The sequence below is a fragment of the Acomys russatus genome, chromosome 17 (assembly GCF_903995435.1).
Source record: "Acomys russatus chromosome 17, mAcoRus1.1, whole genome shotgun sequence".
In the NCBI taxonomy this organism is placed as follows: Eukaryota; Metazoa; Chordata; class Mammalia; order Rodentia; family Muridae; genus Acomys; species Acomys russatus.
The window spans coordinates 24,111,616-24,123,286 of NC_067153.1; the positions used below are offsets into that span (position 1 = coordinate 24,111,616).

The 11,671-nt window shown below is 48.2% G+C and overlaps 1 protein-coding gene across 1 annotated transcript; it reads left to right on the plus strand.

Annotated features, from left to right (window-relative positions):
- Positions 1 to 8,000: 8,000 nt before the first annotated feature.
- LOC127201846 (60S ribosomal protein L24-like) lies at positions 8,001 to 8,594 on the plus strand. Its single transcript, XM_051160544.1, has one exon. It carries the CDS (start codon positions 8,065 to 8,067, stop codon positions 8,536 to 8,538), a length of 474 nt encoding a protein of 157 aa, XP_051016501.1. The 5' UTR covers positions 8,001 to 8,064; the 3' UTR covers positions 8,539 to 8,594.
- The last annotated feature ends 3,077 nt before the right edge of the window (positions 8,595 to 11,671 follow it).

An 11,671-nucleotide genomic window follows, 5' to 3' on the forward strand; every position in this document is an offset into this window, starting at 1 on the left:
TGGTCGCAATCTCACTATGCAGCTGAGGATGACCTTGAACTTCTGACCCTTCCACCTCCTCAGGGCTAGGGCACTGTGCTTGTCTGAAGTGTCCCATTTTATCTGTGCTAATGTCAGTCTCGGTGCATTTAATTTCTAAAGGAAACTTTATCATATATCTGCTTGCATGGGGAAGAGCATGGTGTAGGACTCTACAGGTTCAAACATCCACTGAAAGCTTGAGATGTAGGCCCAGTTGGCAGAGGCCACCACTAAGAAGACAGTCTCTATTCGCATCCATATTGTTTCACTGGAGAGAGCAGTGTCACATGGCTTCCTCAGACTACAAGCCTGGCACGACGTCCCTCCTGAACCTAGGATGATGACGATCCATGGGTATGCACCCTGGGCCCGTTATGATTTGAATGGCTAATGGACCATTTTCCCGTGTAGCCAACCAACTCTTGGCCATCAGCCAGCCAAGGATATGGCCTCAAGAGATGCTATTCTGCCCACATCTGGACTGTGATTTCCAGATGTAGAACTGTGAGAGATTAAAAGTCTGATTGTTTCCTCCGCCTGTCTGTGATGCTTGTTGTGGCAGTCTTCACAGACCACTGGCAGCAACAGGAGGTCACTCTGATCCAATGGAGCCATGGTGGCACTGGAAAGAACCTGGAGGTCAGGTCTCTGGAGAAAGGACCATATTAGGTGTTAGCCCGCGGATGACATCGTCACCTCTTTGCTCTTTCTACCTTTGCCAAACTTCCTTTCTATCTCTTTCTAGACAAACAAGAGAACACCATTTGAATAGCTTTTGTTCCCTGAATACCCTTACTCCCCAGTTTTTGCTCTAGCTTACCTTCTTAAATGGGACGGGGATCCTAACCTCTAACCCCCTCTCACACCTGGTCTCCTGTACTGGAAACCAATCTGATGCCCTAAGTGGGGTGGCCCTGATCAATCATATCATCACTTCCAGTTCCTTGGGGACAGTGACTGTGCTGATAAATGCTCTAGCAGCCTGTCCTGGGCTATAGCGTTGGCTCATTTCCACAGTGTAAATTCTCCCATGGTAGACACTGTCAAGAGGTCACAGGATGAGGAGTACCTGGTTGTCACCTCTAGCAGGGCACGGCTGGAGGGACCTCCCCCATGACCTTCAGCAATGAAAACAAAGAGTCCCTTATCTCTTCTGAGTCCTCATCACTAATGGTGTTTATGAGACAATAAATAGTTCACAGAGTAGAAGATGGTTAAAAGTGTATGGAGCAAATCGAGGGCATGGGAAAGTCTGGCAGCTGCTGTGTCCTGGGAGAGTCCCCTCCACTTACTCCAGGCTGATGGGTGAATGCCACTACAAATAATGAAGTAGGGCCAGCAAGGGTCTGGCGGGTGAGGACTCTTGTGGCTCTCTTCAGGGAGCACCCCATCCCCCCCTGCACACACACCCCTTCACACAATAGCTCCCTCTGTTCCAGGCTCTGACTCCCTCCCTCCCAGCCCCATCCAAGGCCAGCCACCATAAAGGGCACCCTTGATGGCCACTTCCTCTGCAGGAGGCTCTGGGCTACGTCCTCCTAGTCTCTTTCACACTGAATTCACATCACTGCCCAGCGGACAAGAGGGTGTGGTCTCTCCCTTAGCTGAAGTTCAAGGTCAGGGAAATGGGTTTGAGGTTGGAGTAGCAGAGCTGAAACTACCCCCACCCCTCACCCCACCCCCACACCCCAGAGATGCTGAGGCTCCTTGAGCTGCCCAGAGGGGCAGAATAAAGTGATCACAGTGAGTGACCCGCACCTTACAGTTACTGAAAATTTCTTCTAAAGTGTTAATGACTCATATGGGTATAAACAACACACACCTGAGAATAAGCACTTGAGAGGTTGAGGCAGGAGGATTGACTTGAGTTCAAGGTCAGCCAGGGCTAAGAGGATCCAGTCTGGGGTGGGGGGAAACACCATCACCACCAACCAACCACCACTACCACCACCAAAATAAGTGAGAAAGTGGGATGGATATATAGCTCAGTGGGCAGAATGCTTGCCTAATCTGAGTGGAAGTTTCACTAGCACCACATAAAATAGGTTTGGTGGTGGCACATCCTGTAATCCAGAACTGTGGAGCCTGAGAAATAAGTTCAAGGTCATCGTTGGCTACAGGAGACGTTCTCAAAAAGAAGGAAAAAAGAAAAGAAAAAAGAAAACCCACCACAGTATGTACTTTATGTTATCTTCTTGAATCTACGCCCCTGCCCTGTAGGTGATAGGGTAAAATGCTAGCTCGCACAGAGAAGGTGTGGGACTTTCCTGGGGCTCCCAGCTTCTCCCCCTTCAGTCCCCAGGGGCTGGATTTGGCTTCCTGCTTCCCTTTCTCTCTCCTGGCTCTGAAAAGCAGTGCTTTCCGGGGCGTTTGGGATAGAGCCAAGATCCCAGTGTCCTTGCCAGTAGCACTGTCTGGGTGGTGGGAAAGGAAGTATCAAGCCTTCCCCTCCAGCCAACCTCCGGGCCGAGCTGGCACCTGGGCGGGGAATGGGGGGAGAATAGCGCCATTCAGACCTTTCCTGCTGCAATCACCGATTGCAAAATCCTGGCATCCTTCTGTGCTTTATGGAGGGTGGTGACTTGGAGTCATGCAGGGAGCCCCACACTTACCCAGGTGCCAGAAGCAGGCCCCCTCGGGTCACATGCTGGTTTAGGGTAGCCACCTCAGGCTGGGGTGCCAGTGACACCCTCAAAACACCACAGTCTCCCACAGTTCACTCATCTGATCACCGGATGATCCTGGGTGGGAGGGGCCCGAGCCAAGTATCAATTTACAACTAGAGATTGATTTGTCCAAGGTCACGGGAGGATGACCCTGAAGCCCAGTGCCAATCTGCCTCTCAGACTCCAAGGATGGTGCTGGGATTACAAATGGGCAACAGAGAGAGTGCTGCCAGGAGGACGCAGAGCAAGCAGAGGTTCAAGCAGAGAGCAAGCAGAGAGGCCTGAAGCCAGACTGACAGAGTATAAATCAGGGCTGTGCACCAGCATGCAAGCTCCTAACCTCACTGAGCTTTTCTTTTCTCCTCTCAAGTTGAGGAAAGGTTTTTTAATTTTTTATTTTCTTTCTCTTTTCCCTCCCTTTGGTTTTTTGTTTGTTTGTTTTTTGTTTTGTTTTGTTTTGAGACAGGGTTTCTCTGTGTAGCCTTGGCTGTCCTAGACTTTGTAGACCAGGCTGACCTCGAACTCACAGAGGGCCGACTGCCTCTGCCTCCCCCAGTGCTGAGATTAAAGGTGTGCAACGCCATGCATGACTCAGAAGTGCTATTTCGTAAGCACTTGAGGCTGGTTTTGGTGCCACAGACTTGTAATTCCAGCTACTCAGGAGACCCAGGCAGGCAGATTTCAAGTTCAAAGTCTTGGTGGGCTACCAAGTAAGAATATTTAAGGGCGGTCCAGGTAACTTAGTAAAATATCCTGTCTCAAAAATGTAAGAAGTGCTGGGGCCAGAGAAATGTCTCAGCAGTTAAGATCACTGACTGCTTGTCCAGCACTCCAAAGGGAGGAGGCTCACAACTACCTGTAGCTCCGGTTTGTATTGAGGACGTGTGGTGCGCAGACACACATGCAGGCAAAGCACCCGTATACTGAGAGTAAAATAATAAAAATCAAATGTTTAAAAATGTTTAAGAGCTTAAAACAGTGGGGGCGTCGGGGGAATGCTGGAGATATATCTCAGTGGTGGAGTGCTTGCCCAGCATGTGCGAGGCTCTGGCTTCAATCCCCTATACTGCAAAAATAATAGAGTTTGAATGCCTAGGCTTTGATCCTGGCTCCACTGCTTCTAGGCTGTGTGACTTTGGGCAAGCCACTTAGCAGTTTCCTCATCTGCGACACGGGCAGTTAAATCCCCAGTTAAAAGTGTGCTATGGCTAGGAGTGGTGATACATGACTGTAAGTAATAGGCTTATCTCTGCGAGTTCAAGACCAGCCTGGTCTACAAAGTGAGTCCAGGACAGCCAAGGCTACACAGAGAAACCCTGTTTTGAAAAACCAACCAACCAACCAAACAAACAAACAAACAAATCAACAACTAAGTTCTTGGTATGTGGTTCAGTAGTAGAACACTTACTTAGCATACAGGGCCCTGGGTTTGCCCTCTAGCACCATAATATGTACATACATACATACATACATACATACATGAAGTACACATTTTAAAAATTAGCTTATTGGTAGAATAAAGATGAAGAGACTGCTTAGAGATTACAGGAAATGGTGTGTGTGTGTGTGTGTGTGTGTGTATGCACATGAGCCAGATTCCCTGACACTGGAGTTGTAGTCAGTTGTTAGCTGTCATGTGGATTCTTGGAATTGAACCCACGTCCTGTGGAAGAAGTGCCTTTGTTCTTAACTGTTGAGCCATCTCTCCAGCTTAGCCAGGACTCTTAAGGGGGATAATCACCCTCACTTGGTAATTTTCCTGCAGGGCTGTCAGAGACCAAAGCAATCCCCTTGGCCTTGGGATGCCCCTTCACAAAAGACCTGACCAGGGCTGTGCTGGTCTCGGAGGGTAGACTCCAGAGCCAGAGCCAGCCCTGGCATGCCCAGGTGAGGCTCACCCAGGCAGTCTCCACCAGAAAGGTATTCTCTCGTGGTGTTTGATGACCCCATGTCAAGGTTCAAAAGAGGCAACAGAATACAATGGGACTCCAGTCACAGATTCCCCCATTGAGATAATTTGTGTCCTTAGCTCCTCTCCATCCTATATCTTTCCCCACCTGCCTCAGGAAATGGCAACTTGCCACTGCATAGTTTAGTTTACAAGTAACTGGAATCATTGGGTTACAATTAATTGGGGTTTATATTATCACATTAAAATAATTTTTTAAATGTTCAAGGGGCTGGCAAGATGGCCACTCAGGCATGCCCACTTGAGTTTGATCCCCAGGGCCCTCTTGGTAGAGAGACCCCACTTCCACTGGGTGTCCTCTGACCTCTACACAAGTGCCGGCGTGGTACACATTTAAAGAGGAAGATAGGGAGGCCCTGTCTCAGATAACAAGAAATAGAAGAGGAAGAGGAAAATTCATTTTTAAACCTGAAGAAGGGTGCTTGGGGTTTCTGGTTTGCCTTGGGTGGGGTTTTGGACATTTGGGGATTTAGGGATTTGGGGTTTGGCAGCAACTGATAACACAGTCAATCATACCATGGTTCTATTGGTCTTTCTTTATTTTTGCAAAATGATTGCTGTCACCCCAGGCATCCCATCCAGAAGAGGATAATAATGCTGTTGAGGTGTACTCTCTAACCTGATAGTTATTATTGCATAAGTTTATTGTACAAATTTCAAGGTTGTGAGACCGTAGTCATTTATGACTGCAGAGCTTGACATTTGAGCATTTTAGTTCCTGTGTGCTGTGGCCTCCTGACCCCAGCCAGGAGTGGGTCTGAGCACTTGCATGCACTTCCAGAAGGGCTAGAGGGCTGGAGCCTCAGCCTCTGTGGAGCTGCCCTGCCTCTCCCCGACCTCCAGCTCTTTGCCAGCTTCTCTCAGGAAACACTGGACTGATTGTTGTGTTCACAGCAGGAACCGGCCTGAGTAACTGGGAGCTAGGAGATCAGATCAGGGCTGCAGCGGAAGCTTGGGCGCTCACTTGCAAAGGTGCACGCAGGGAGGGGGGGGGGGGGCCTCTTAGGGAATGGGAGCCGTCCCTGTACGAGAACCAGGAGGCCCTCTTCTCAGCATTCGGGTTATCTAATATTCTGAATATCCTTCCATGTACAGGGTATGAGGGACACAAGAGCGTATTCTGCCCCCTTGTTGGGACTGTGGGAACTCAAGTGCACTCACTTACAAAAGGCACAGGGTGCCATGGCCCAGAGGGACAGAAGAGAAAGGAAGAGGACAGATAGCTCAGTGCATGGCCGAAGTGCTATTTCCCAGAGTACTGGCCAAACAGTAAAGTCTCCTCAAGTACAAGGGAACCAAACAACCACCTTTGCTGGTGACTCTGCCTCGAATTCCCTTACCTCTTATGTATGCCTTCTGTACCAGGATCCTCGCCCCTCCCCTCTGCTTCCAGCATATGCCAGCTTTTGCTGTTCACCCAGAGTGTGTGTGTGTGTGTGTGTGTGTGTGTGTGTGTGTGTGTGTGTATGAATAAATAAATTTATTCATATTACATCTCAATGGTTATCCCCTCCCTTGTATCCTCCCATTCCTCCCTCCCTCCCACTTTCCCCCTACTCCCCTCCCCTATGACTGTGACTGAGGGGGACTTCCTCCCCCTGTATATGCTCATAGGGTATCAAGTCTCTTCTTCATAGCCTTCTATCCACCCTGAGTGTTTTCCTGAGCCCCCAGATTGACCTAGCTTGGTCAGCTGGTTAACCCAGCTCTCAAAAACAAAGGGTATCTTTCTATATCACTGGCTACAGTAAGAAATAACATGTGCACCAATTCCCAGTGCCATCAGACCACAGTAGCCACAGCGCCCCCATTTCCTGAGGTGTCCCCCCTCATTTGTTCTTGTGCTGTTAGATGGGACCCTGAACACTAGGCTAGCACTCTATTACTGAACTATACTATACTCCCAGTCTTTGAGGTTTCACTCTGTAGCCCAGGTTAGCCTCAAACTCATGACCCTTCTGCCTCCTCTGGCTCCTGAATGATGACGTCACAGTGTGCACCTTCACACCCAGCTCAGTTCATCTTTGTTGACTGCTGCAGAGAAGGGAAGAAAAGATGCCAAAACACAAGATGAAAAATAAAAAGGGAGGAGAGAGGGGCGGTTAACGGAGCTTATCTTGTAGAGCTATCTTGAGAATTAAATGAGTTGATGTTTACAAAGGACTTCCAAGAGTGCCAGGCACAGTAAGTCATATTGCTACAGTAATTAACATAATAATATCGCTCACCTACTGAAATTGCTCCTGCCTCACTGTGGCTTAGCATTTTCATGGAACAGTGACATATACCCCGGGGCTCAGGAACTCAACCAGAGGGCACACCTTATTCAAAGTCTCTCTGTGGGCCAGGGACAGACTCTGCTCACAGAGGCTAATGGGGTCAGAGCCAAAGAGCCTTCAATTTCAGCTAGACTTGAGCCACGGTAGGTAGGTAGGTGGAGCCAAATGAAGGCCGCTAACTCTCTCACAGAAGCAAAAAGCATCTAGTGTTTCTGAACCACAGCCACCTTTTCATGTGCTGCGTCATGTGCTTTTTTCCGTGGCAAGATCCAATGCTCGCTTTCCTTCTGTCCACTGACGTTGACTGCAAAGCTGTTCCATTCACTGCTCCACAAACAGTGGGGAGCTCAGAGCCCCTCTCTGCCTCCTCTCTGGATGAGTAAAGGGCAGGGTCTTGGCTGAAAAGGTCTGAAGATCCAACCCTCGACCAGCCGAGCTGTGGCACTGACTTGCTTCCTGCCTCTTGCTCAGTTTGCTCATCTGTAGATCAGGGTTACAGTTTGTAATGTTAGCACTGGTTCCAGTCGGGGCCGATCGTGGCAGGGGAGGTTTTGACATGGTGGTGCCTGTCCACCCTAGAGACTCAGAGGCACTCAGTTTGGACTGGGGAGTTGAGAGAAAGCTATGTTACCAAGTGGCTTTTGGCGTAGCTGAGCACTGCGTTGAGTCCTGAGACATGCAGTTGGCTTGAGAGCCCAGGATAGCTATGGCTCCAATAGCAGCTCAAATCTGAAGGCTTGAGACCCAAGACAGCCTGTTGCACAGTCCCAGTATGGAGGCCACCTGGCTCAGACCCAGCAGGACTTGAAGATCCCATTGAGTCTGACTGCAAGAGGAAAAACCCCTAAACCCTCAAGAGTAAGTTCCTTTGACCTGGGAAAAGCGGTCTACACAGGCCGTTACTGATTGGATGGGGCCACCCCACAGAAGGTCTACCTTGTTTAGTCTGTGGCTTTAAATGGTAAATTTTCAAACCCGTGCAGAAACTCCCACAATAATGTTTGACCAAATAACCCAGGCACTCCGTGAACTGGGCAAAGTGTTAAAAAGGTATTAAAGATAAGGTGTTCTCCCATGATCCTTTCTTTCTCTTCGCCATCTTCCTTCCGGCCGGCTGGCAGCTATCACCATGAAGGTCGAGCTGTGCAGTTTCAGCAGGTACAAGATCTACCCCGGACACTGGCGGGGCTACGCCAGGACCAACGGGAAGGTTTTCCAGTTTCTTAATGCAAAATGCGAGTCTGCATTCCTTTCCAAAAGGAACCCTCGGCAGATAAACTGGACTGTCCTCTACAGAAGAAAACACAAGAAAGGACAGTCGGAAGAAATTCAAAAGAAAAGAACCCGCCGTGCAGTCAAATTCCAGCGGGCCATCACTGGTGCGTCTCTTGCTGATATTATGGCCAAGAGGAACCAGAAGCCAGAAGTTAGGAAAGCTCAGCGAGAGCAGGCTATCTGGGCTGCCAAGGAAGCAAAAAAGGCTAAGCAGGCATCAAAGAAGACAGCAATGACTGCTGCCAAGGCCCCCACAAAGGCAGCACCTAGACAAAAGATAGTGAAACCTGTGAAGGTCTCTGCTCCCCGAGTTGGTGGAAAACGCTAACTTAGTAGATCAGAATTTAAAAATAAAGATGTTTCTAACTCTAAAAAAAAAAAAAAGGTATTAAAAAGTCTTTTTGTTCAGAGAAATTGTTCTCTCTGTTTCTGTCTCTGTCTCTGTCTCTCTCTCTGTCTCTCTGTCTCTCTGTCTCTCTCTCTCTCTCTCTCTCTCTCTCTCTGTCTCTGTCTCTGTCTCTCTCTCTCTCTCTCACACACACACACACACACACACACACACATACACGCTCCTGATTTAATTTAGATATTTAAACATACACTGAAGGCCCAGTTTAACCCCCGGTGTAAGGTATGGCACTGTAGCGTGGCAGAATCATTGAGAGGTAGGGAGGAGGGCTTCATGGGAGGTGCCCAGGGCATTGTCCTCTTCTCCTGCCCTGATGTGCCGCCTTCCTACAGGTCCAAAACAGTGAGGCAGAATTACTGCAGAATAAAGGTATAGGCCAAGATAACCCCCCCTTTTTTTCCTTCATGAGTCCATTGTCTCAAGTGCCAATGTAACAATGATGGAAAACTGATTAACAATGTCCTTTCAATCTCAAAAAAGCTTTAGTAATACTAGCCCCCACATTTGAGGGGAAATGATTATTGACTAATGAAATGCAAGCATTCAGAAGTCTGATTGTGTGCAGTTCAATAAGATGCCACAGAGCATTTGAAATGTAGTTAGTCCAATGGCTGTTAAGTGTAAACTTGTGTGTTGTATCTCAAAGCTCTAATATGAATGAAAAGATGTAAATTACCTCACAACTATTTTTATGCTAATTACACATGGAAATGTTAATATTTTGGATGTGTTGGGTTAATGAAATGTATCATCAAAATGAATTTCCCATATTTCTTTATTCTTAAAATTGTGGTACTAGACAATTAGAAAGTACACACTTGTGTGGGAAGTGCTTCATTTCTGCTGAACAGCACTGGGCTGGTCCTTCTCGTTTGGACATTCTTCCTGAGGGTTGGCGGCAGCTACATCAATCAAGCTTTGGTTGTATAGAAAATCATCCTAAAACTTAGTGGATGATTAAACACAGGCATGGACTTAGCTAACAGTTCTGTGAGTCGGCGGTATGGGCTGGGCTCACCCGGGCAGCTCTTCTTCCGCTGAGCTTAGCTTGTCCTACTCAGTGTCACCGGTCAGTTACCTGGGTCTGCTTCGGTCTGATAGTTGCTAGGATGACAGCAATAACTCCAAGGCCAATGCCTCACCTTAGCACCCACAAGGTCAGGATCACCCACAAGATGCTCCCAAGGCTCCATGGGAAAAAGACAAGAAACAGCAAGAGTACTGAGGGCCAGGCTTTAGAGCCATTTAGACCTGGCCAAACCATCTCTATAGTGAGAGGTGCTACAAAGAACTGCAGCCGTTGTTATTATCTTGTTACATAGACAACTCCTCCAAGGATGGCATATTCCCTGTCCTCTGGGCCCTGCTCTTCATTAAGGCTTCTTTATGATTTGAATGTACATGTCCTCCCCAGACTAACAGACTGAGACTCCAGACTCAATGGGAAAGCATGAAGAGGTGACAGTTAAGTGACCAGGGGTTCACCTGGAATGAGTGCAGAAGGGCTGGAGAGAAGGGCTGGAGAGAATAGCGTAGGCCCATCTGCCATTCTACTGTCCACTGTGCCAGAAAACAGTGCTCAAAGGATGCAGCAATAGGTACCACCTTGGAAGCAGAGAAAAGTCTCCCATGAGATGCCACACCCAATCTTCGACCTCTTGGTGTCCACAGCAGTGGAAAACAAATTTCTGTTCTTTATGAATTACCCTGCACGACATATTCTGATCTAGCAGGACACATAGACTAACACAGACCTTTCCCTTCATAAAATAAAACATCATAAATTGTTTTACGAACCAGGCATGGTGTAGTACGTCATTAATCCCAGGCAGCAGAGGCAGGTGGATCTCTGAGTTTGAGGCCAGCCTGGTCTACAAAACAAGTTTCAGGACAGCCAGGGCTACACAGAGAAATCTCATCTTCCAAAACCAAATCAATTATTTTACAACCTTGTTCTAACAAGGAGCATAATCCAGCCTGGGTTCATCACTGCACATTTGTTGTGTTTCGTACATTTATTTCCTCTGTATTTTCAAGGAGAACAAACAACCATGAGCCAACCATGGTGGTGCATGCCCTTAATCCCAGCACTTGGGAGGCAGAGGCATGCGGATCGCTGTGAGTTTGAGGCCAGCCTGGTCTACAAAGCGAGGCCAGGACAGCCAAGGCTATACAGAAAAACCCTGTCTTGAAAAACAAACAAACAACAACCCTACCACCCCCCCCCAAAAAAAAACCACCTCATGGGAGGCACCATGTCCTTTCTCTCCTACTGAGAAGTCAGGGTTGCTCTTTGTGGCTGAGCAGACACGGGACCTTTATCAACTACTTAGCCACTTGGGAGTTTTTTCAGGTGACAGAGGGCAGAGAAGCCACCCATTGAGTGAGTTGCCTCTTTCCTTAATTAACTGCATTTCAGTTATGATATTCATGGCTCTACCTGTGTTAAGGTGTAAGGTTAAGGTTCCCAGGGACCTTATAGAAGCCACGAGTAATGGGCAATGCACAATTAGTGGTCCTCTTAGTGCTAACAGCACCCACACCCTCTCCTGCATCTGCTGCCTCTTAGAATCTGAGAGTGGCTTTCCCAGGCCCCACCTTTCTGAAGCGGATGGGCGGGACACTCTATCTTCCTTTACATGGATGTAGCAACCGAGGCTCCAAGACATCCAGGTGTTCTGAGAGAGCACAGCAAGCTAGCTCCCTGGCTCCACACAAATCCTAACACTGAGGATTTGGTGCTGAATACCACCATCCACAGCTCCTGCAACATTCTTAGAAATGCAAGCTTCCTAAGTGATGTCTGTGAGAGGCTGGCTTAGCGGATGGATGTTTCAAGGATTGGTGAGAGAAGTTTCTGAGCGGCCACAGGGATTTTGGCAGGCTCTGCAGCCTTTTAGACTGACTCCTAAACTTGTGGATGACAGACGTCTTAGAGTCAAATCACCCTTGGATTCTTCCGACACAGGGGTAGGTGTTGTGTTGTATTCTGTCCCCTTCGCTCTGCCTGTTTAGAAAGCATTTTAGCATTACAGCCTTAAAGCCATGAAGC

What these genes read in the sequence shown, in the direction of transcription:
- LOC127201846 (XM_051160544.1), top strand. Translation starts at nt 8,065, where the DNA reads ATGAAGGTCGAGCTGTGCAGTTTCAGCAGGTACAAGATCTACCCCGGA.